The sequence below is a fragment of the Panthera leo genome, chromosome A1 (assembly GCF_018350215.1).
Source record: "Panthera leo isolate Ple1 chromosome A1, P.leo_Ple1_pat1.1, whole genome shotgun sequence".
Taxonomy (NCBI): domain Eukaryota; kingdom Metazoa; phylum Chordata; class Mammalia; order Carnivora; family Felidae; genus Panthera; species Panthera leo.
Genome location: NC_056679.1, coordinates 137,314,084 through 137,341,039, shown reverse-complemented (window position 1 = coordinate 137,341,039; position 26,956 = coordinate 137,314,084). Strand labels below are relative to the sequence as shown.

Below are 26,956 nucleotides of genomic sequence, written 5' to 3'. Positions count from 1 at the left end.
CGGGAGCCAGGAAGCCTGCAACAGGTGTGAGCACGAGCAGCCCTGGGGTGAGGCCTGGGACCCCCTACTTGTAGGTCTCCAGCACTTTTAGGGCAAGGGCCCTGAAAAAAACCCAGGCCCAATGCGGCGGCAGTTTAAACCCCGCGCCAGCTCCACCCCATTTCTGGTAAGACGCTCGGCCGGCGAGTCCCGTCTGGCACGCAGAGTACTCCACCCGGACTCTCGCCCGACCCGCTGCCCCCTCGGCGCGGGGCGCATTGTGTGGAGCCGGGGGGCCGGGGTCTGCAACGCACCCGGGCCTCGCCCGCCTGCGCCGCTCTCCGCCCCATGGGCAGGTCAGCGGTGGGCGGGCGGGGACGTGGCGGCCGGGCGGGCGCACATGCAGCGATCGCGGGCGGCGGCCGGGAGCCCCCGCCTCCCGCGGGCCGGAAGCCGGCGGCCGCGGCAACACCCCGGACCCGGGCTCGAGGGCCGCGTGCGCGAGGCGCCGGGCAAGAGCTGCGGCGGCGGACGGGCCTCTCCCCGCGGGCGGGCAGGCGGACGGAGGGCGGAGGGATCCGGGGAGCGGGAGGAGGGGGAGGGGCGGCGGGAGCCACCCGGCCGCCGGGAGCGGGCCCCGCGCGGGGCGAGCTGCGCGGGCGTCGGCAAGGCCTCGGAAAGGATACTTGTTGCACGGTTCTCTGGATGGTGGTGTCTGGGGATTGGGACTCCTTCAGCAGCTGCAGGATTTGCTGAAGCCCTTGCTCGTCAGGTTTCCACTCATACTCCATCTTGGTTTGCTGCAAATAAAGCCAGACACAGGAAGAGACGGAGCAAATGTTACTCCCCGTGCACAGGCCCGAGGGCTTCCCGCGCCGAGCAACCCCCTTTTCCCCGCCAGAACGACCCCTCTGCTCCCCACACGCCTCGGACCTGCTTGGGGTGCCCCGAAAGAAGTCTCGGACGGCGAAACCCGGGGGAACTGATCCTAGCAGCTCGGCCGCCAACGTCTGCTGGTGCTGCTGCTGCTGCCGCCGCGGCCGCCGAGCGCAAGGAGCCGACCAGACTGAGTCACCGCGAATTTGCAATCTGGCCCCTAGATCCGCTCACGGGAGCCCCCTGGGTCCTAGTGCCACGCATTTTTCTCCAACCCAACCTAACTAGAGTTCCGTACAGTTTATTACTGATTTAAGGACTAATCAGAAGTCGAGTCCTTATCAAAACCCCGGAGAAACACCTGAAGAGATCTGATATGGGGTATTAGTTATTTTAAATTAACATGGTGAATAATGGAAAATGACTGAAATAGAGGGAAAAGCCTGGTAATTCCCCCGACAATTCAACAATACTTAGAAAAAATAAAAATGCTTACATTTCAACTCGATATAACTGGCACTAATATTTAGTCTAAAATATTAAAAATGTATTGCAATCACAACCCACATCTTGATAAACACCAAATACTGCATTTACATTTGCACGTGATTGAAAAAACTGCATTCTTTTATAAACTTAAACTTTTGAACTCTTAACTGAAATAAATTACATCTCAAATAACCACATTTCACAACTAAGGGCTTTGGTTGGGATGAAGGAAAAACAAGACAAGTAACGTAATTTTATAAGTGGATGGTGTTTAATTCTATTAAAGTGTTCTCACATACATTTTCTCATTTGATTCTCTAGCCAACCTGGGGACGTATATTTGACCCCATGTGCCAATTAGGGATCAAAAAGGTCTGGGCAAAATTACCACAGTTAATTAGCAAAGACTGGGCAGAGTATAGGTTTCTTAAGCTACTAAGAGTTGCATTTGCTACAATCAGTTGAAACTATTATATCAGTGACACAGTTTCATTAAAACTAAATGCTTAGACAAAAACAAAAAAGTATCAAGCATAAATTATTTGTAAAAATCAAACTGAGTATGCTGAATTTTTCATAAGGCTTTACTACTACATGATGGTTGACAACTGAAATTACTCCCTCCCTAGTAGGGGTTAAAATTACCTGACCTTACTGTAGGTCTCTAGTTAGCACTGTTTTTCTTTCCTTCTTCCTTTTTTTCCTTTCTTTTTAAACCTTTCCTCTCCCCTTCACCCTTATTTTCTGGTTAATATCCTGTAATGTGGCTTGCTCACCATCTCCTATGGACTTCCTAAATGACTCAATGCAAAAAACTGTTCTTACTTAAAACAACCCCCCCCCCCCACAACGATCATCTAAACATATCTATTAATATTATAATGTTTTTATTCCAGTCTTTATTCTGTGTGCTTATATGTACTTTATATTTTATAATGGGATTGCTGTTTCTTGCCCAACTTCATATATTAAATATTTATTGAAAGTATTTTTTAAAAACATGATAGTACTCCCTTGTATTGCTGTGCCACAATTTTAATACACTTTCAAATACACATAACCTGTACAAATCATAGGCATACAACTAAATGGGAGTTTTACAAACTGAAGACGCCTGTGTAACCAATGCTCACATCAAAATACATTATGATCATTACCAGTACCAAGGTTTCCATTGTACCCATCCCAAGTCATCCAAAGTAATTCCTATTATAATTTCTATCATACAAATCTCTCCTTCCCTCTTCTTTTTACTTCAGAAACTTGTTAACAATTACAAAAATGACAAGAAATCAAACAATATGGTTGTACACATAAAGTTAGTTCAATCCTACCTCCAAGCTTATGTCCACGACAGAATCAGTATTAAGTATGATATTAATCCTGCTACACCTTTCTGTATTCTCAAACATGCATATAGTTCTGGTTTTGTTTTTTAATTTTTTTTAACATTTATTTATTTTTGAGAGAGAAAGACAGAGTGAGAGCAGGGGAGGGGCAGAGAGAGACGGGGACACAGAATCCAAAGTAGGCTCCAGGTTCTGAGCTGTCAGCACAGAGCTGGATGCAGGGCTTGAACTCACGGACTGGGAGATCATGACATGAGCAGAAATCGGAAGCTTAACCCACTGAGCCACCCAGGCGCTCCCATCATTCTGGTTTTGTTTTAAAAGCATACTACATACTACACTTTATTAATGCTACAACTTTTAAACACATAATATACCATCATTCCAGGCCTATATATATATATATTTAAAGCACTTTTTAATAGATGCACATAGGTATTTAGAATGAATAGATCATAATTTGTTCAACCACTTCTTGATTGGCTTCCAGGATGCTGATGCTTTTTTTTTTTGAACACACAAAAAAACATTCTTGTATTAATGTCTCTACACAGTAGTGGCACCCCAGTGGGATTATTAGGCCAAAAGTATGCGCATTTAAAAATTTCTAACAGTTATTACCACATTACTTTCTAAAAACAGTTATGCAATTCACACTCACAAAGCATACGAATGTTTCCCACATCTCCACCAGCACATTCTTTTCATTTTTGTGAATCTAATGGGTGAAAACTTAATTGCTACTAATATTAGGGTAGGGGGCAGGGGAAAGTTAAAGGGAGGGAACCTAAAAATTTGGACTTCAGTTATAAATGGGAGCTGTAACCATGCACATCTCACCAGTGGAAGTGACATTTGGATAGCCTACTTAACTCCCTAGCTGCCCTTTTGAATAAAGTGAAGTCAGGGCCAATAGCAGCCAGGTTGGAAAGGCATCTTCATTACATCCATCCTGAGGATAAGAGCCCCCATAAGATCATTATCATGCTTCCATCTTTATTCCTGCACCCAAATAAGTAGAATTCTTTTTCTTCTCAAACAGTTTAGTATTTAAAACATTTAATTTGATCCACCCATGAGGATGGGATAGGTATAATGAAGAGAAACTGTTCCCTCACAACTTAATCAAATTATTGGAAACAAGTATTTTGAACTTCTATACCACATTTTTGTTACTGTGGTAAAATAAACATGTAACATAAAATGTGGTGTTTTAACCATTTTAAATATACAGTTTAATGGCAATAAGTACATTCTCATTGTTGTGCAACAATCACCACCTGTATCTGCAGAACTTACACATTTTAATAGCCATTAAAATTAGCAAGAGTCTGGGGCGCCTGGGTGGCTCAGTCGGTTGAGCGGCAGACTTCGGCTCAGGTCATGATCTCACAGTCCATGAGACTTCGGCTCAGGTCATGATCTCACGGTCCAAGAGTTCGAGCCCCGCGTCGGGCTCTGTGCTGACAGCTCAGAGCCTGGAGCCTGTTTCAGATTCTGTGTCTCCCTCTCTCTGACCCTCCCCCGTTCATGCTCTGTCTCTCTCTGTCTCAAGAATAAATAAACGTTAAAATTAGCAAGAGTCTTCTGCTAGGGTAGCCAGAGGGATCGCAGGGTTATTTAGGTAACGTCTAAAGTACTTTAAGCTAACCAAGGACACCAGAATTCTGAGGCAGAAATCATTTATTTAAATAGTAAACTACATCTGTAATAAACAATATCAAGATGAACACTGGATTTTCCTGAAGTAATTACTATTCTATTTGCATGTTGAAGACTGGGATATAACTGTTTCAAAAAAGGGAAGTAATACTTCAAATGTTTCTCTTTTAGAGTATGCAAATCATGCTGATTAGTCCACAACATTCCATGGTGAAACCGCCCCCCCCACCCCCAACCAAAGGCATTTCATTAGCCAAGACAGTTATCTGAACTAGCTAGACAGAAGCTGGACCAGAATACAAAGTTACTAAGAATACTAAGTTACTGTAAGATACTATTTGGGGTCTTCAGAAAACCAAAGAGTCCCAAACTGTTAAGAACTTAAATGTACATAAAAATTTTGAATTTGCAGGGTGCCTGGGTGGCTCAGTCAGTTGAGCATCCGACATCAGCTCAGGTCATGGTCTTCTGTCTTTGAGTTCAAGCCCTGTGTCGGGCTCTGTGCTGACAGCTCAGAGCCTGGACCCTGTTTCCGATTCTGTGTCTCCCCCTCTCTCTGCCCCTCCACCACTCGTGCTCTGTCTCTCTCAAAAACTAAATAAACATAAAAGAATTTTTAAAAAAATTTTGAATTTGCTAGAGTTGAGAATCATGCGAGGTAAAGAGACTGGTTGAAAAAAGTAATAATAAATCTAGTTTCTTCTCTGCTGGAGGGGCTGTAAACTATAGTTTAAAAAGCAGATGGGAAGTCTGGACTCAACCAACCTAAGTTTAAATCCTAGTTCTTCCATTTAGTAGCTGTAAAAACCTGGACAAGTTAATTAATCTCTCTGAGCTTTAGTTTGTCAACTCTAAAATGAGAATATATCAACTCTGTGATAGGACTGTATGTACCTGCCTGGCATATGGTATGATTTGAAATATAGCAGTTTTAATTGTCACACCAAAGGTGTTCTACTGCCTGCAAGATAAAATCTAACTTCTTTTGAATGGATCTGGTTTCATGATCTGGTCCATCACCTCTACAGACAGCTTTATCTCTTATGACTTAACCTCAAACTTTACGCTCCACCAACACCAACTGAGCCTCTCATACCTCTGAGCCTTTGAATAGGGATTTCCTGACTGGAACGTCCTCTTTACATTTGGCCATTTGGCAAACTCCTTCTCATTCTTCAGAGCTATGCTCAACTATTCAATTCCTAAATATCTACTGAGCGTCTTCCTTGGCACTATGCTTGATACTGGATACTATTTCTCTTCCATGATATTATTCTAGGACCTCCCGAACAAGACTTAAGTGGTTTTTTTCATTAGAGATCCAAAGTTTATAGCTATTTCCATTTCAGAAACTATCATATTATAATTATTTCCAGGGCTGTCTTAGCAATAGATCATGTGTTCCTTGAGAAGAGGGACAGCGTGTTTTTGCCCTCTTTGCCCAGAAGAGTCTGAGTCAATAAATATTTGTTGAACAAATACTATTGCTGTTGCCATTAATTCAACTGAATATTAAGGTGAGTAACTACCATGTGCTCAATGAGCAATGAAGATTCAAAAGTAAGTAAAATATTGTTCTTGCTCCCCCACGCTCTCATTTAGTGAGAGAGACAGATGTGTGGTCTATGAATGCAGCATATGAATAAAGTACAATAGGAAGAGAGAGGAACACAAATATATTCTGCCAGGAAAGAGAAAAGCGCTTTACCCCCCTTTGGTTCAGAGCTTTTTTTCCTCCTAATTTCAATTACATTCAAAAAAATATTTACTGAGTAGCCAGATGTTTCCACCGACATGATGAATTACTATGAATGTGGTAAATGTTGCTAACATTGACATGATTTCCCCAAATAGTGAACAATTCCAAACAAAACAAGGTATACTCTTCCTTCAGTAATAAAAGTTTTATTCCCAGAAACCTCAATATTTAATTAAAATCCTGCAAAAAATTCCACGTGCATATGTAAAATTATATGAGGTTTTAGGCTGGTATTTTTTTCCCCTATGTGACTATGTAGTGGAGCATTCAAAAGTCGTTCAGGGTTTAAGACAATTCTTAATGATGAACATCTAAAATCTCTCTGCCCTACCCACTAAATACCAAAAGCCCCTCCCAAATTCTAGGACCCCTCCCCCTCGCCTCACCGGACAGCACTATGGTAGAGAAAGTATAGGGGCTGTGGGGACATTAAGCTGAACCTCCTTGAGGAAGTGACTTTTTACCTGAGAATCTAACAGGAATTACCAAAAAGTAAAAATGAGAGGAGGGCAGGGGCTAGGAGGACCTCACAGACCAAGGTAAGAGTTGGAATTCATCCTGAAGCTAATAGAGAGCTTGTGAGGGGGGTTATAAATTAATAGATGGCAAAACCAAATAAAAATATGGAAAATAATTACTCTTCCTAGGAAGTAGAAATGAGGAAGGAGAGGTTAATCTTCTGCTGTTCAGGATTGTTTATTTTCACAGTAAGCATAATATTTTCAGACCAAAAATAACTTATGTATAAAACCCATCAGACTGCTATGTGGGAAATCCCTGGAAGGGGCAGGAGCCACAGAAGACCTAACTGTCCAATCTGCATTTAAAATGGAGTTCCAGTTTGTTAGGGAAAGTCTGCCATATTTCACTACCAAAAATACTACCAAAAAATCTGGCTAAATAGTAAAGGCATAAATACATCTATTATTTTGTCAATAATAGCAACAGCTAATGTTTTTGAGTACTAGGCAGTGCCCTAAGCACTTACATATGCCAACTAATTTATTCCTCAGAACTTTATCATGTATTAATATTACCTATATTTTGCAGATCAGTAAATTGAGGCACACAGAAGTTACTTGCCCAAGGTTACTTACATAATAAATGAATCCCTCATTCAAACCCAACTAATCTAGCTCTAGAGTCCAGTCTCTAAGCACCTGATATTACTGTCTTTCTAAAAAAACCCATCAATTTCTGTAAACTAGGAAACTAACCATAAATAGAACCATTTGTATTCTAAAAGAATGACAAGTATTTGATACCTTTGTAGTGAGGTAAAAGACAAAATTTTAAATCACATTTCACTGGGACACCTGGGTTAATCAGTCTGTTAGGCATCTGACTCTTGGTTTTGGCTCAGGTCATGATCTCATAGCTCGTGGGATCGAACCCTATGATGAGCTCCACAATGACAGCATGGAAACTGCTTGGGATTCTTTCTCCCTCCCTCTCCCCCTCTCCCCCACACTCTCTCACTCAAAACAAATTTAAAAAAACCTATTTCACTATTGTAAAATAAATAAAACAGTAAATATAGCAGTATGTATATTACGAACATATAATAAAAATGAGATATTTCAATAGCACTGAGTACGTGAGTTCAAAACATCCTAAATCTAATCTTTAGAACATCCCTTTACAGGAACTAGTTGGCAAGTATTATCTTCATTTGACCAACAAATAAAACAAAATACAGCTTAAGTTATTTGCTGAATGTGAATCAGATTTGTAGACTTCCAAAGAAAATGTCTCTTACACTGGCTTTTTACAAAAAGATGCTAGGATGAACAAGGAAGAAAAAAATCAGAGATAATCCAAAAGGCGAAAAAGATCCTCCTATTTCTTTTAAAGTTACTTAATAAAACTTTTATGAGAAATTGAATCAAAGCTCAGGTATGAAAGGAAAAAAGACAAAGTCTAAAGGCAGTCGATTAATAATAACTTAAAAAATGAAGCCTTTTAATGTCAAAGAATCAAAATGTCAACAGGCTTGTTAAATTATAGCTATCAGTGAAACTAGAAAGTCCTTTAAGAGATTTATAAAGTAATCAGAGATTAAGTCTCAAGAAAGAAAAGCGGAAAAAGCAAAACCCAACTGTTCAGCCCAAGCTACTAGAAAGGAGCTCAAACAGATGGAAGGGTAGGGACCACAGCTTATGGACCCTCTGCTGTTACAAGGTGGAAGGCATTGAGCTGGTTTTAAATCATCCTTGATTGATTGATTAGGGTGAATGATCTAGTTTACCACTCTGAAGAATTATGCTAAGAAGGGAAAATTATATTGGGGCACCTGGTGGCTCAGTCGATTAAGTGTCCAACTTCGGCTCAGGTCATAATCTCATGGTTAGTGAGTTTGAGCCCCATGTCAGGCTGTGTGCTGACAGCTCAGAGCCTGGAGCCTGCTTCAGATTCTGTCTCTCTCTCTGCCCCTCCCCTGGTTGTGTTCTCTCTCTCTCTCTCTCTTAAAAATAAACCAGAAAAAAATCTTTAAAAAAAACAAGTTAAAATTATAATCCTCAAGCACAAAGTATTGTCATCTAAAAACTGAAAAGATTAGTAAGAAATAACAAAGGACAATGGAAACTGGGCACTAAGGAAAACTTAAATATATTCTTAGAGTGCCCTTTCAAGACCTTTATTCATTTTTTTAAATGTTAATTTACATTTGAGAGAGAGAGAGAGAGAGAGAGAGAGAGAGAGCGCGCACATGCGCATGAGCAAGCGAGCACACGCAAGCAGGGGAGGGGCAGAGAGAGAGAGAGGGAGGGAGGCACAGATTCTGAAGCAGGCTCCAGGCTCTGAGCTGTCAGCACAGAGCCCTACACGGGGCTCAAACCCATGAACCGTGAGATCATGACCCGAGCCAAAGTTGAATGCTCAAACAACTGAGCCACCCAGGCGCCCCTCAAGAAGACCTTTAAAGACGACTAGACATCTGACTCAAATGCTAAAGTTTACAAATATTAAAAAAAAAAAGTCTAGTATCACAGTAAGCAGGTGGTAATAAGGAAAACTTGATCCCAAAACCCAATCCAATCTACAACTAGGTACTTCCTATATACTTCTGCTCATTTAATATGCACAGCAGCACTATGAGGTAGATACTAACTCCATTTTATATTAACCGAGGTTGGGAGAGGTTAAGTACTTGCCTGGCCAATATGTGGCAGATATAGGCACTCAAAACCAAATCTGTGTATTTTCAAAATCTGTACTGTGCCTAGCAATAACAGCAACCCTGTTATCATTTATGGAGCACTTCTATATGCCAGTTATTTACTAAGTGCCTTAAATGCATGATCTCATTTAATTTCATGAATAGGGACTATTATCATCTCCATTTTACAGAAGAAGAACAGGCTTAAATCAAGTGTTTGAGGTCACAGAGGTCACAATGAACAAAGGCAGGACCCAAGCCCAGATGTACCTGACTCCAGAGCCTGTGCACTGAACCATGCTGTCTGTCATATTATTCTCTTTCTGCTACTTTCAAGAGTATGTGACTAACCATTAACACAATTCCTGGGTAGATTTCTCTTCTCCTCTCTATTTTAAGCATCACCAAAATTCAACAACTCTCTTGATTAGTGTTTACTTTCTTCAGTGCAAGTGTGATAACTGCACCTTCCTTTTCAGGGTTTAAACTTTTCTTTCTTTCTTTCAAGTTTTATTTAATTAAGTAATCTCTACACCCAACATGGGGCTCGAGCTCATGATCCTGAGATCAAGAGTCGCATACTCTTCCAACTGAGCAAGCCAGGTGGCCCAGAGGGTTTAAACTTTTTATTAAAAAAAAAAAAAAGGGGGCGCCTGGGTGGCTTGGTCGGTTAAGCGTCCGACTTCGGCTCAGGTCATGATCTCATGGTCCGTGAGTTCGAGCCCCGCGTCGGGCTCTGTGCTGACAGCTCAGAGCCTGGAGCCTGCTTCCGATTCTGTGTCTCCCTCTCTCTCTGACCCTCCCCCATTCATGCTCTGTCTCTCTCTGTCTCTCTCTGTCTCAAAAATAAATAAACATTAAAAAAAAAAAAAGGTTTATTATTTTTGAGAGAGAGAGAGCGCACAAGCAGGGGAGGGGCAGAGAGAGAGAGGGAGACACAGAATCCGAAGCTGCCTCGAGGCTCTGAGCTGTCGGTGCAGAGCCCAACACGGGCTTGAACTCAAAAACTGTGAGATCATGACCTGAGCCAAAGTTAGACGTTTAACTGACTAAGCCACCCAAGTGCCCCTAAACTTTTTATTTGTAATCAAATAAAAGACTGATAGCAGTAATATTTCCCATATGCTTAATTTCTGGTCACATCATTTTCATCAGCTTAAAATAGGATGTTATAAATATAAGATATTGTATGTAAGCCTCATGGTCACCACAGAGGAAAAATCTGAGATTATGAAAAAGGAATTAAAGCATACTACTACAAAAAGTCATCAGCTCACATAAGAAGATAGGAAGAAACAAAGACTCTACAAACCAGTCAAAAAACAATTATCAAAATGACAGCAATATGTCCTTACCTATCAGTAATTACTTTAAATGGATTACATTCTCTAATCAAAAGACAAAAAAAATGGGAGAATGTATTAAAAAAACAAGATCCAACAGTATGCTGCATACAACAGATTTATTTTAGCTTTAAGAACACACACATACAGAGACTGAAGAGATAGAAAAAGGTGTTTCAAGCAAATGGTAACCAAAATAAAGCAGGGCAGCAGTACTTAGACACAATAGATTTTATTTCTTAATTTTTATTTTTTTAAGGTTTATATCTTTATTTTGAGAGAGACAGAAAAAGAGAGGGAGGGAGGCAGAGAATGAGAATCCCAAGCAGGCATCAGCAGAGCCCGATACAGGGCTCAAACTCCTGGAACCGTGGGATCATGACCTGAGCCAAAACCAAGAGTTGGATGCTTAACCGAATGAGCCACCTAGGCACCCCAACACAACAGATTTTAAACTAAAAATGCTCTAAACAAATAACTTCATTATGGTAATATAAAAAAGTCAATCAAGAGTTTATACATTAATTGTAAATATTTATGCATCCACTATCAAAGCACCTATATAATGTAAATATTAACAGAACTAAAAGGAGAAGTAAACAGCAATACAATAATAGTTGGGGATTGTAATATCCCACTCTCAACAATGGATAGATCATCCAGACAGAAAATCAATAAGGAAGCAGTGGACTTGAACAACACTATAAAGCAAATGGACCTAACAAACATTCCATCCAACAGAGGCAGAATACATATTCTTCTCAAAAGCACATATAACACTTTCTACAGTAGATCATATGTTAGACAATGAAACAGTTTCAATAAATTTGAAATAGAAATTATATCAGGTATCTTTTCTGATCACAATGGTGAAATTAGAAATCAGTAACAGGAAGAAAGATGGAAAATTCACAAGTACATGGAAATTAAACAACACACTTCTGAACAACCAATGGATCAAAGAAGCAAAAGAGAAATAAAAAATATCTTAAGACAAATGAAAAGGGAAATCCAACATACCAAACATTAGAAAATGCAGCAAAAGCAGTTCTAAAAGGAAAGTTTAGACATAGGCAAATATATATCTCAAAAAAGAAATATACCAAACAACGTAACTTTACACTTGAAGGAACTACAAAGAGAAGAACAAAGTAGACCAAAGTTAGAAAAAGGAAGGAAAGAATAATAAAGAGTAGCGTAGAAATAAATGGAATACAGATTAAGAAAACAATAGAAAAGATCAACAAAACTAAGAGTTGATTCTATGGAAAGGTAAAATTGACAAACCCTTAACTAGACCAAGAAAAAAAAGACAGGAACCAAATAAATTATAAATCAAAGAGGAGCTATTACAACTGATACTACAGAAATACAACAGATCATAAAAGACTACTATGAACAATTATACGCCAACAAATTGGACAACCTAGAAGAAATGGATAAATTCTTAGAAACATAAAACCTACCAAAATTGAATCATGAAGAAAGAAAATCTGAAGAGACCAATAATAATAAGGAGCCTGAATCAAGTTAAATCCCAATAAAGAAAAGCTTAGGACCAGATGGTTTCACTAGTGAATTCTACCAAACATTTAAAGAAAAATTAACATCAATTCTTCTCAAACTCTTACAAAAAACTGAAGAGAGGGGAACACGTCCAAACTCATTTAATAAGGCATTTCTCTGATAGTGAAGTCACATAAGGACACTAGAAGAAAACTACAGGCCATTAATATAAATGCAACATTCTCAATAAATCACTGACACAATGAATTCAACAGCATATTAAAAAAATCATACACCTTGATCAAGTGGGTTTAGTCTCTGGGATGCAAGAACAATTCAACATACACAAATCAATCAATGTGATATATCATATTAATAGAATGAAAGATACAAATCATATGATTTCAAGAGATGTGGAGAAAACATTTAACAAAATTCTATTTCCATTCATGATAATTCTCAACATATTTGGTATATAAGGAACATACCTCAACATACTAAAGACCAAGTATGACAAACCCATAGGTAATATCACACTCAGTGGTGAAAGGCTGACAACCTTCCCTCTAAAATGGGAACAAAATAATGGTGCCCATTCTCACCATTTCTATTCAACGAAGTACTGGAAGTCCTAGCCAAAGCAATCAGGCAACAAAAAAGAAAAGGCCTCCAAATCAGAGTGGAAGAAGTAAAACAGACACGTCTCTATTCACAGATGACATGACCTTATACATAGAAAATCCTACAGACTCTATAAAAAAACTAATTTAGTAAAGTTGCAGGGTACAAAATGAACATACAAAAACCAGTTGCATTTCTATACAGTAACACTAAATTATGTGAAAGAAGAAATAATCCCATATACAACATCAAAAAGAATAAAATAATTGGAAAAAAACTCAAACAAGGAGGTGAAAGATCTGTACACCAGAAAACTGTAAGACACTGATGAAAGAAATTAAAGAAGATACAAACAAATGGAAAGATATCCTATGTTCATGGGTAGGAAGGATTAATATTATTTAAATGTTATACTACCCAAAGTTATCCAAAGATAATGTAATCCCTATCAAGATTCTAATGGCATTTTTTTTTTTTACAGAAAAAGAAAAATGAATCCTAAAATTTATATGGAATCACGGAAGACTTTGAATAGCCAAAGCAATCCTAAGAAAGAACAAAGCTAAAATTACCATATTTCCTGATTTCGAAGTATACTAAAAAGCTACAGCAATCAAAACAGTATGGAACTGGCATAAAAATGGACACACAGACTTATGGAACAGAATAGAGAGCCCAGAAACAAACTCATGCATGTACAGTCAAGTAATATTTGACAAGGTGGTCAAGAATACTCAATGGGGCAAAGACAGTCTCTTCTCTTGTGTTGGGAAAACTGGATATTTACATGCAAAAGAATGAAAGTGGACCCCTACCTTACACCACTCAAAAATTAACTCGAAAAGGATTAAACATAGATTTGAACATTAAGACCTGAAACAAAAAAAACTCCTAAAAAAAAAAAAAACAGGGAAAAATCCCCTTGGCATTAGTCTTGGAAATGATTTCATGGGTATGACACCAAAAGCTCAAGCACCAAAAGCAAAAATAAACAGTGGGATTACATCAAACTGAACAGCTTCTGCACAGCAAAGGAGACCATCATCAAAATGAAAAGGCAACCTACAGAATGGGAGAAAGTTTTGCAAACCATGTATCTGATAAGGAGCTAATATCCAAAATATATAAGAAATTCCTACATCTCAATAGCAAAGAGCCCAAATAATTTGGAAAAAAAAAAGGGGGCAAAGAACCTGAATAAACAGTTTTCCAAAGAAGATATTCAGATGGCCAACAGGTACTTGAAAAGATGCCCAACATCACTAATCATCAGACAAATGCAAACCAAAACCACAATAACATTAACACCTCAAACCTGTTAGGATAGCAATTATCAAAAAGAATAGAGATAACAAGAGCTAGCAAGGATGTGGAGAAAAGGGAACTCATATTGATGGGAATGGAAAAACAGGATGGAGGCTCCTCAAAAACTTAAAAATAGAACTATCATATAATCTAGCAATTCCACTTCTGGGTATTTATCAGAAGGAAATAAAATCACTATGTCGAAGAGTTATCTGTGCCTTCATATTCACTGCAGCATTATTTACAATAGTCAAGACATGGAAATAAATTTGTGTCCATCAACAGATAAATGGATAAAGGAAATGTGATATATACTGGACCCTTGAACAACATGTTGGGTTTGAACTGTATGGGTCCACTTAGATGCAAAAATTTGTTTGATACAAGTACTGTGTAAGTGTATTTTCTTAATAACATTTTCTTTCCTCTAGCTTACTTTATTGTAAGAATAAAGTAACACATGTTAACATATAAAATATATGTGAATCAACTTTTTATGTTATCTGTAAGGCTTCTGGTCAACAGCAGGCAATTGATAACTAAGTTTTGAGGGAGTCGAAAATTATACGTGGATTTGCGAGTGCACAGTGGTCAGCACCACTAACCTCCATGCTACTCAAAGGTCAACTGTATATACACATTATGTGTGTGTGTGTGTGTGTGTGTGTGTGTGTGTGTGTGTCTGTGTGTGTGTGTATATGTATATATATATATAGATATATACACACACATAAAATGTGTGTATATATTTATATATATATATATACATACATAAAATGTGTGTGTATATATCTATATATATCTATATAGATATGTATATATAAAAATAGTATCACATATTGAGAAATAAAAAAATCCACCAAACTCAGAGAAACAGAGAGCAGACTGGTGGTTACCAGAAGTAAAAGGGGGGAGGGGAAATGAGTGAAGATAGTCAAAGGATACAAACTTCCACTTCTAAGCTGATCAAGTTCCAGGACGTAATGTATACCATAATGATTACAGTTAACGATACTGTATTATTATATTTGAAAGTTATTAAGAGAGTAAATCTTAAAAGCTCTCACCAAAATAATAATAACAAAAATAAATTGCAACCATATGAGATAATGGATATGTTAACTAACCTTACTGTGGTAATCATTTCATCTTACATACATAAATCATCATGTGTACATCTTAAATTTCTGCAATGTCATATGGCAATTTTATCTCAATAAAGCTAAAAAAATGTTTTTTAAGTTTATTTATTTTGAGAGAGAGAGAGAGTGAGTGAGTGTGTGAAAAGGGGAGAGACAGAGAGGGAGAGAAAATTCCAAGCAGGATCTGTGCTAACAGCACAGAGCAGAACCTGATATGGGGCTCAATCTCACAACTGTGAGATTATGACCTGAGCCAAAACCAAGAGTCAGACACATAAATGACTAAGATACCCAGATGCCCCTAAAAAAAGTTTTTTTAAATAAATAAGTGAATAAGAAATAAGAGTAAGAAATAAGTTTTACCACTGTTCCCCCACCCCCAAAAACAACTTTGGTTTGGAATGTAGGCCTTCCTATTCTTATTTCAATGTTTCTTCCACTCTAAACTGTTTCTTTAATTCATGGTTCACAAATATGTAAGTATAATTAAAAGAGTAGCTTGTCTTATTTTATTATTTAAAAAAAAATTTTTTTTTTAACGTTTATTTATTTTTGAGACAGAGAGAGACAGAGCATGAATGAGGGAGGGGCAGAGAGAGAGGGAGACACAGGATCGGAAGCAGGCTCCAGGCTCTGAGCCATCAGCCCAGAGCCCGACGCAGGGCTCAAACTCACAGACCGCGAGATCGTGACCTGAGCTGAAGTCGGACGCCCAACCGACTGAGCCACCCAGGCGCCCCTAGAGTAGCTTGTTTTAAAATAACATTGCTTGGTTAAGAGACTCTTAAATATGAAGAACAGAGGGTTACTGAAGGGGTTTTGGGAGGAGGGATGGGCTAAATGGGTAAGGGGCATTAAAGAATCTACTCCTGAAATCACTGTTGCACCATATGCTAACTTAGATGTAAATTAAAAAATAAATAAGTAAATAAAAATAATAACATTGCTCGGGGTGCCTGGGTGGCTTAGTCAGTTGACCGTCTTACTCTTGATTTTGGCTCGAGTCATGATTCCAGGGTCGTGGGAATGAGCCCTGGGTTAGGCTCCAAGCAGAGTGGGAGCCTGCTTAAGATTCTCTTTCTCCCTTCACCCCCTCCCCTACTCAAAGTCAAAGAGTCAGATGTTCAAATGACTGAGCCACCCAAGTGCCCCTACTTTATGTGTTTATAAAGTGAGACACTGACTGTACAGTTGATAGAAATCTAAGCTGATAAATTTTAGAAAAATTAGAGCGAGCACATTAGGACAACCATTACAGATCATTATGGTAACTACAAGTATATTGTTTCATTGTGGTTAGATTGCTCCTAAAGTTCTCAAGTGACAGGGCCCTAGGAATTTCTCAGTCATGTCTAGAACGATCCCTGATCGTTATGGGGTAATGAGTGGATTGAATATTTCACATTTTCTAGTGTAAACAGAAAAAGGAACATAGCAGTATGCTCACTGGCAAGGGCTGAAGTGGAAAAAGGTCAGAGTCCTTTAGCCAATAAAATAGAAAAGTGGTTGGTAGGCTGATTATTATTAGCTTGAAAGATTGAAATCTTTCTCACATGTAACAGAGGCACATATCATTCAGATTTCAAGTGTGAGAAGTCAGAGACAGGAGAAACAATTTATGAGAGGAGATAAATTTTTACAATTTTTGTTCCTATGCTGAATATTGTTCTGCACTATTTATTGTTGGTAAGCAGGAAGATAGAGTTCAGGAAGCATGGGTTCCAGAGTCCTACACACAGGGGTTGAAATCCCAATCCTCCCCATTGTCTTTTTTAGGAAAGTAGCTTAACTTTCTTAGCCACAGTTGAGTTTTCTGTGAAATGGGTTGAAGAGAAGATTAAATGAGAATGGAAACTGCTGCAATAGTAGGTAATGTTCATTCCCTTCTCACTTTACCTCCCACCAAAAATATCAGTAAAACAGATTTACTGACAGCAGTTTGTACCACCAAATACCCATTAAGATGAAGATGACATTTTTTTTAAGATTTTATTTTTAAGTAATCTCTACACCCAACGTGGGGCCTGAACTTATGACCCTGACATCAAGAGTTGTATCCTTCACCAATTGAGGCAGCCAGGCACGCCAAAGATGAAATTATTTTTGTATTATCAAAGAATATGCAACAAAATGGGCTGCTTGAATCACTTAAATGAGAGTCTAAAGAAGTAAAGATCAAAACAGAAATATTGAAGGAGAAATAAAAGTATCAGAAATCAAGTGCTAAATATATATTTTTCTAGTTTATTTACTTATTTATTTTGAGAGACAGAGAGAGTGCAAGCAGGGGAGGGGGAGAGAGGGAAGAAGAATCCCAAGCAGGATCTGCATTGTGAGTGCAGAGCCCGATGCAGGGCTCGAACTCACGAACTGTGAGATCATGACTTAAGCTGGTATCAAGAGCCGGTCGCTAAACTGACTAAGCCACCCCAGCGCCCCTCAAATGTTGAATATTAAATCAGACATGAATGTAATCAATCTGTAAAAATTTTATAAGGGCAAAAATTAAGTAGTTGACTGAAGGTAGTCTTCGCAGTATGAAAAGAGAGAGGAAAAGAATATCACAAAACAAATTCTATAGAGATAGTTCACAAATGGAAAAAAATAGCAAGAAATGTTGTATGACAAATAGTACTATATGACTAACAATTTAGCACAAAAAACAGTCGCACATATTCTGTGTGTTCAAGTCTGTTTTTCTCTTACTGTGATAGCGAGACTCAACCAAGATTGAGACATAAACAAATTAATGAATATAGAAATCTAGAATGAAATGTGCGAAGCTAAGGGAATCTGAGATCATACTGGACACACAAAGAATAATGCTAATCTACTATACATACTAAGAAAGTGTTTGGTTTATAAGAATATACCCTTAAAAGTGAATCTTGTGTTAAAAAGCTTATTGTCCTCTTGCAAACAGAGATACTGAGTTATTGGCCAACTGAGTATCATGTCCTAATCACCATCTATCCCCCTCATCCCATGAAATTGGAATTCATCAACTTTAACTGTCCTTAGGGAATAGCAATCATAACATTTTCAGAATGCAAACATTATATCCAATCCTTTTATTTACAAAAATGGGGAAATCAAGACCTAGAAACATTACAGCTCAATTAAGGGAAAATATTTAACTTCAACAAAAATTTTTTTTAACGTTTATTTATTTTTGAGAAGAGAGAGACAGAGCATGAGTGGGGGAGGAGAGAGAAAGAGGGAGACACAGAATCTGAAACAGGCTCCAGGCTCTGAGCTGTCAGCACAGAGCCTGACACGGGGCTCGAACTCACGGACCATGAGATCATGACCTGAGATGAATTCAGATGCTTAACCGACTGAGCCACCCAGGCGCCCCTAACTTCAACTTTTAAAAACATAGTTACAGGGGCACCTGGGTGGCTCAGTCATTAAGCATCTGACTTTGGCGTGAGTCAGGATCTCAGAGATCGTGAGTCTGAGTCCCACATAGGGTGAGCTTGAGACTCACTTTGGGTGAGCCCTGCTTCTCTCCCGCTATCTCTCTCACATAAGATTCTCTCTCTGCCCCTCATTCACTTGCTCCCTCTTTCTCAAAAAAAAAAAAAAAAAAAAGTATAAAATAAATAAAAACACAGAACATTCAGTTCTATATTATGAAGTTCTTTTCCTCCTTCATTTTTGCATACTACACCGATTTTCTGATAGGTATCTACCAGTAAACTCAAACCCTTTCTCTAAAGGGAACTGGATAGTCCATGGCCAAGCCTAAGTGTTGGGTCTAATGGCAAGGTTGACACTTTGCATTTCCTAAATGCAACTGATTAAACCAAGATTGGGTACGTGACCTTCCATATGATGAATCCTGGCATAAAAAGGTGAGCTCAATCAAGTGGATTTCCTTTCTCAGAAATATGAACAGAAAGCACTAGGATCATTTACCAGTGCTCAAAGAAGCTAAAATGTCAGTGATGTGGCCATCATTAGATTCCATATGCCAAGACAAAATTATAAAGGGGCAGAAATTCTAAGTGAGCAGAAAGGAGAACGGACAGCACACAGAGGAGGAGGGACGCACTGAGCAAGATTGCATGGTCCACCAGAGTGAGAAGTAACTGCTCCTGGGAGCTGTCGTGTTTTCTGATGGTTTTCGACTTCCACAAATGACTTAAAATAAACCTTTCCCTTTCTCTTAAGACAATCCGAATGAGTTTCTCTTCCTTGGAACCAAGAGCTTAATTATAATAGAAATATTAAATATTACAGATGTAATCACATGATTATATATTAAATGTTATATTATAACAAACTATTCCCAAAATGTATTTAAGTGGAAGGAACTGAACTTTTTAAGGAGTTCTCTAGGAACTGTAGGGTTGGTATAGTGAAGCTGATGACTATCGTGGAAATCAATTTCCTTAGATTGAACAACGAGAGTAAATTTGAGAGCTGACATGAAGTCTCTGGGAGATACTGAGTATAATGAATATATCAAAATGGGTGGAGAATAAACTGAGTAGGAAAACAGAGAAAACCAATAAAGCCAGCTGCCAGTTCAGGTGTACATCCTCTTTCCAGACACAGAATTCCTTATTCATCTACTTCTACCCTTCCCTTGCTTATAATTTGCCTATTCCAAATTATACTATTTTGGTTGTGAACAATGGCAATCACTGCTTCTGCTGTCATCAAGGGAAAAAATGCTTCATATTTGTTTCATTCATATTTCTACCTGTGAGAGATGTAGGAATAGTGGCAATTTACCCTCACTATGATGTTAGCTTTCAGGTAACACTGGCTTCCCAAGACTAAGACAGTCCACATATCAAAGAACTTACAATATCTCTTAAACATTTCCAGAGGCACCACTATTTACAAGTATGGAAGATAAACACATGTCTTATATGAGCAAATATAAAGGGAGCTCCTCCCATGTTAGAGAAATACAAAGTGAGATGATGCAACAAGACAGTAATATATTAATTATTTATCTGGAAAACTGTTTTAGAAGAAACAGATAATACATGAAAGAAAATTCACAAAATATAATAAACAAACCCTGGAAAATACTGAATCTTATTAATAATCAATAAATGTAATGAAGTAAAAATTTTAGACTAATTAACAAAGATAATTTTATAACAATAACACCCTATGGTGCTGAAGATATGAATCACCTCCAACAGATTGAAGGTAAACTAATATAACCTATTGGAAATCAACTCAGCAACCTGTATCAAGAGCCATGTGCATTTTAATAACCTTTGACCTCATGATTATACTTCTTAGACTATATCCTAAGAATCTTAAATAAAGGAAAAAAAGTGTTTCCCAAAGATTTAATCCTGGGATTCTTTTATTTTTTAATGTTTATTTATGTTTGAGAAAGAGAGCATGTGTGAGCAAGGGAGGGGCAGAGAAAGAGGGGGACAGAGGATCCAAAGCGGTGCTGACAGCAGTGACCCTGATATGTGGCTCGAACTCCCTAACAGCAAGATGATGACCTGAGCTGAAGTTGGACGCTCAACTGACTGAGTCACCCAGGTGCCCCAGTCATCTTTTTAATAACTGCATAATAACCGAACAGTTGAATGTTTACCCATATATTTATTGTTGAATTAGAAGTAATCCCAGGGGGTACCTGGGTGGCTCAAGTCAGTTGAGCATCCAACTATACAGCTCAGGTCACGATCTCGCGATTAGTGAATTCGCGCCTCACATCAGGCTCACTGCTGTCAGCACAGAGCACTGCTTCGGAACCTCTGTCCCTCTCTCTCTCAGCCCCTCCCCTGCTCACACTCTCCCTTTCAAAAATAAATAAACATTAAAAAAAAAAGTTAATTTCTGTAATGACATGGAAAATGTTTATGGTTAGGAAGTAAAGAAACTAATCAAAAGTTGTATGTAGAGAACAATAACAAATAAGTAAAACATATGTATAAGATAAAGTCAGAATTGTTAAATGAAAAAGACCAGAAGGAAACAATGAAAAGCTAGCAGCAGATTAGAGCGTTAAGATTATAAGCCTTTTTTCCTTTCTATTCAAAAAAATTTCACTACTGTGGTTAAATTACCTTTAAAATGAAAATAAATAATAATGATCTCCAAAAGTGTAAGTGTTGGAAGTCATAAATAGGACAGGGCAAAAGATCCCAGGGAATGTTACCATATTATGATACAGTGCTTGCTATTCATAATAAAAAAAGAATCATCAAAGAGCTTAAATTACACCTTTTTTACTTGTTAAAAAGGCAAAAACGTGTGAAATATAATTTAGAAAGTTTTATGTGAAAATGCTTAAAGGTTGTGGCACTTAAAGGGTTAAATTTTAGTTACAGAAAATTTATGTACTTGCAGAACTTTCCCCCAGATTATGCCTTTAAAATGAGTACACACAATGATATAAAGAGGATATTGGAAATTAAGAAAAAAATCTTTATTATCAATGGAAAAAAACTCAACTTCTGCAAAGCAAAAGAATTATACCAACAAAGATGTTTTATAACCCCAGACACCTAGTTTCAGAGAAAAAATGGAAATTTTACTTTAACCTAGATAATGGAAATTATTATGATTTCTACATTTGTAATTAATTTGATTACAGTTTAAATATCTTATATGTGTGGAAAATTTTTTATGTTATGATAAATTAATATTAGGACTTTTTTAACTGTTTAAATACTAAGAAAAGATATACAGAAAAGTAAGACTACTACAAAATTTAAAACAAGAATACCAAAATTTTGCTTAATATAAAAAAAGTTTCAGGGTGCCTGGCTGGCTTACTCTGTAGAGAATGCAACACTTGATCTCAGGGTTGTGAGTTCAAGCCCCACATTGGACCTAGAAACTCCTTAAAAAAAATTCCAATCACCTCTCATCAACTTCATAATTTTTCAAAACACTGGCACATAATTCCAGAAATACCACTTAAAAAAAAAAAAATCAATGAATAGCTTGATTAAACCTTATACTGAACTAGAAGGAAAAAAATCTCATGAAAATGTAAAAGCCAAAAGCAAATTAAAATATAGCTCAGAAAAGAGGGTCTATAATTCTTCTACAATGATTCTTAAAAATTCTGTGGCAGTAAGTTCTATAGATTCCCTCACTAATCATAACTACAAATATTACAAGCAAAATTTACTAATGTATGATAGGAAAATTCCAATTGCAGGGGCTCCTGGGTGACTGACTCAGTTGGTTGAGCGTCCGACTTCGGCTCGGGTCATGATCTCACAGCTTGTGAGTTTGAGCCCGGCGTCAGGCTCTGTGCTGACAGCTCAGTATCTGGAGTCTGCTTTGGATTCTGAGTCTCCCTCTCTCTCTGCCCCTAACCCACTCGCATTCTGTCTCAGTCTCTCTGAAAAATAAATAAACGTTAAAAAAAATTTTTTTAATTAAAAAAAAAGAAAATTCTAACTGCGGAAATAAGTACATTCTACAAATAAATTTGTCACTGAGCATATATTAAACTGATAAAGGTTAGAGTTCTAGTACTTTTTACTTTGCTATTCAATCATTTGTGTCATATACTATTTTACTCTTTAAGAAAATAATTCATGGGATGCCTGGGTGGCTCAGTCAGTTAAACATTTGACTCTTGATTTTGGCTCAGGTCATTACCTCAGTCTGTGAGATTGAGCTGAGTGTCTGGTTCTGGGCTGACAGCGTGGAGCCTTCTTGGGATTCTCTTTCTCTCCCCCTTTCCTATGTGCATGTCCTCTCTCAAAATAAATAAATAAACATTAAAATGAATTCATAAATCAAGAGTCAGACTAAGCGCTTAACTGACTGACCCACCCAGGCACCCCTACACCAAAGTGATTCTTAAAAAAAAATTATTTATTTATTATAAAAAAACCTTTTCCTACATAATTTCCTTGGAGTAGGGTTAGGTACACAGAAACCAAATCTTTAAGTCACATGAAATGATATTACAATTAAAAAAATTTCATACAGCAAATAATCCATATTATTATTTACAGTTAATAAAATACACAATCTCCAGTCAACTCTTCATTATGTATTCTTACAGGAGTAGTATGCATATTCTAGAAGAAAGGAACTCCAGAAATGAAATCAATAAACCAACATTTACTAACCACTGATATATGCAGGGTTTTATAGCTGGAAACTACAAAAACAAAATTCCTAAGGTTTCTTTATGTTATTAAGTTCAATAATTCAATGTGTGGTGGGGCATTTGAGGAACATGACCCAAAACATTTGAGATGGCCAGGAGTTTGTATTTCCACAATTCAGAAAATGATACTTTTACCTGAGATCACAATTTTGTCCTGCCTGCTGAGCAAATGAAACTCTACTAGAATCTCATGGGAGTATGACTGTACCAAATCTGTTTTATAAATAAAAATTGCCTCCTGTGTCCCTGATCAGCAAATACTGACACCAACACAAAAGCCTCTAGCCCACTAGGATGTAAGGGGCAAGTAAAGCTAGGATTTTTATTACAGTCTTTTCCTTTTTATGCTTCAGCATTTTATTTCTCTACTGGCTTTTAAGCTTCCCCATCAAATTCCTACCTCAGACCTTAAACGACTATACCACACTCTTGAATCTGAGCTTACTATTTACGCTGAAGTAAGAGTCCAGAAAAACCTCCTAACCTTTACAGTTTCTCCACTATTTCATCCTTGACCTATGGAAGGATAAAGTGTCAGGTCAGGAGAAGGATGGGCGATAGACACTTGAATCACAGCCAAAGCCTTTCTGGAGCTAACAAAAAACCACTGTTAACTCCAGTGTTTGGGGACAAACTGTCTCTGACCATGGTTTTTGTTTGTTTGTTTAACGTTTTTAAAATTTATTTTTGAGAGAGACAGAACATGAACAGGAAAGGGGTAAAGAGAGAGGGAGACACAGAATCCAAAGCAGGCTCCAGGCTTTAAGCTGTCAGCACAGAGCCCGATGCAGGGCTTGAACCCACAAACTGTGAGATCATGACCTCAGCTGAAGTCAGACGCTTAACTGACTGAGCCACCTAGGTGCCCCTGACCATGGGTCTTGTAACTCTTCTGTGCCATGAAGAGCCAAAATAATATCAGGAAAAAAAAGGAGTGGTAGAGATCTGACATGTTTGTCTCAGTTCTTCTCTGCAGAAAGAAGAGCTGGCTGGACGACCCTGTACAAATCACTTCTACTCATTTCGTTCATTTCCTCACCTATAAAGCAACTAAAGACTGTGGTCCTTTCAGCTTCTAGAAGGGAAACATTTAGTTGATTATAAACAATCAGTCTGGTCATATTCCACATACAAAAGCCAGACTTTCTTCTTTCCTTTATACTTGCTACTGAAATTCTCCAAGCCTTCAGGGAAACTTGTATTGAACTCAACTGTTCAAATGTAGTTGTGGGATTACTAAGTTACATGTCATTTGATTCTTTCAGCAAATACTTGGGTTCCCATGTCAGGCTTAGGTCACTTCTTACAGAAATCACATTCAATAGTAAGAACAATCTTTAATTGAAAATGCCAAAGAAAAATTTTCACCATAACTTGGGTTTCTATCCCACACAAGTTTTTACCCATTATCTCCTTAAAACTGTAACAGAAACTATGTAAAAGCATTATTCAACTAAAAAGCCAATGGAGCATTCTAGTTCCTGTTCTGGAGCACCTGTGGTTTCAATGATTCACTGTTTAATGCTCTTTCCCTAAATTACGTCTCATAATATTTTCTAATAAAGGTTGACAGGTAGCATTTTATGAGCTTAGACAAACTCTTTCTAAAACACAGATCAGAACTGTTTATAACCAGACAGTGCCAACTGAACTCTATCACAAAATAATTAATCCAAGCATTTTATTTTACCTTTCTGAACAATTAGCACCAAGAACTCTGAAAACATATAATTTATACCAAAGTCTGATAACTTTCACATACAAAGTTTAAATATCTTCACTTTTCTTGCTTTTCTCTCTGTCCTAATGCTCATCGGGGTGATATATTAAACTTTGATCCACCATTAAAACAGTATAATCCAGATCTAGAAAGTTACAATCACTCTTTCAATATAAGGATCATTGCCTCTGATCTGTATCTTTAACTTATTTGTCCACTTCAAACAGGGAATTTCACATTTTTCTGTGCATCACTTGAGAGGCATTTTAAGACAGAGCTTAAGAGTGCAAACCCTGGAGTTCCTCTGCTTGACTTTGAGCTCCTGTCTTGCCACTTATTAGTCATAGAAAGAATAATTAACCAAGGGGTAGTTAAGAGGATAAAACGGTCAAGTTCCATTAAAAAAAAAAAACAAACCCAAAACTCTGTTTAAAAAAGACAATTATATGTAACATAAAACCACGGGCTGGATCCTGTACTGGAGGAAAAAATGTTATAAAGAATTTTATAGGGACAAGCAACAAAACTGTAATATAGACTGTAAAAACCCTAAATTTCCAGAATTTGATAACTATTATGTGGTTTTAGAAGAGAATATCCCAGCTCTTAAGACCCACAAATCAAAGTACTTAAGGGGTAAAAGTGCAAGATGTGTAAAGCCTACTCTGAAATGATCAAAAAAATAATTGTGTATGTGTGTGTAGGAGTGGGAGGAAAGCATGTGGCAAAATGTAAACAACCGGTCATTCCAGGTAAGCTGTATGTACATGGGAACTGTCTAAATTATTCTCACAACTTTCCTCTAAGTTTAAAATTATTTTAAAATAAGGTCTTAAAAAAGCAGCTTTGACTCCATTCATCCTCCACTACTACTCCATTGATCTACTTCCTTCCATTCACAGAAACATCTTGAAAGTTGTGTACAGTCACCATCTCCCCATCTTTACTCCAACTCCAATGAGACGGAGATTTCCTTTTTGCCAAACCCAACAATTTATTGGCCTTATCACAATCCCTCCACAGTGCTGAACACAGGCAACCACTCTTTCCCTTCCCAGTCTCACATCTCCCAGGTTTTCTTCTTGTATCACTGGCTACTCTTTGTCAGTCTCCTTTGCTGGCTCTCCTACCCCTAAATATCCCTTTCTTTTCTCTACCTATACATAACCTCATCCAGTCTGTGCCATTAAATAGCACTCTGAACTCCAGACTCAAACATCCAATATTTTATAAGACATACTCATTTGTTTGTGAAATGGGCATCTTAAACTTCACTGGCTAAAACACAACTCTTGATTCTTTTCCTCATCCTGCTCAAACCTAGTTCTCCTCCACTTGCCTATAGTAAGTGTTCATCCAGTTGTTTAGGCCAAAATACTAAGAGACCATCCTTGATTTCCTTTACATCCCACATCCAAATCATCAGCCAGGGCTATCAGAATATATTCTAAAATACACTCTGAGTCTGACCATTTCTCACGTCCCTAGTCTGGGAACCACCATGTTCTACAAGAGAATGGTCTACTATAATAGGTTTCCCTACCTTTCTGTTTTGTTCCCTTACTGCCCATTCTCTGAGACAAAGCAGCAAAAATGACCATGTTAAAGCTGCAATTAAATCACATCTTCTGACCATCAAAACTTTCCAATGGTTTCTCATCACACTTAAAATAAAACCTCATATCCTTACCACAACTGCATAGTTGTAACTAATCTGGGCTCCTGCCTCTCTCTGAACTAATCTCCTAGTAGTCCCTGATCCTTTTTCACTATGTTCCATGTTGATTTTCTGGCAGTTCCCTGATGTTATGCTTATCCCTACCCAAGAGTCTTTACTTTTGCATGTTTTCCTCAGTATTCATAATGCTCATTCCTTCTAATTCAGATTGTTGGCAAAATACAGTATTTAAGAAAGGCAAC

General features: G+C 37.9%; 1 protein-coding gene across 4 annotated transcripts in view; it reads right to left on the bottom strand.

The window, feature by feature from the left end:
• The window catches only part of TNPO1 (transportin 1), a 90,624-nt gene that overhangs the window by 52,908 nt on the left and 10,760 nt on the right, over positions 1 to 26,956 (bottom strand). For 2 of the 4 annotated variants that reach the window (XM_042940790.1, XM_042940803.1), the window contains exon 2: positions 666 to 779. In XM_042940790.1, the coding sequence (XP_042796724.1) occupies positions 666 to 779 (114 nt within the window). Of the gene's footprint in view, positions 1 to 665; positions 780 to 912; positions 1,036 to 22,796; positions 22,863 to 26,956 lie in introns of those variants that run through there. The other 2 variants (XM_042940798.1, XM_042940813.1) reach the window with 2 other exon arrangements.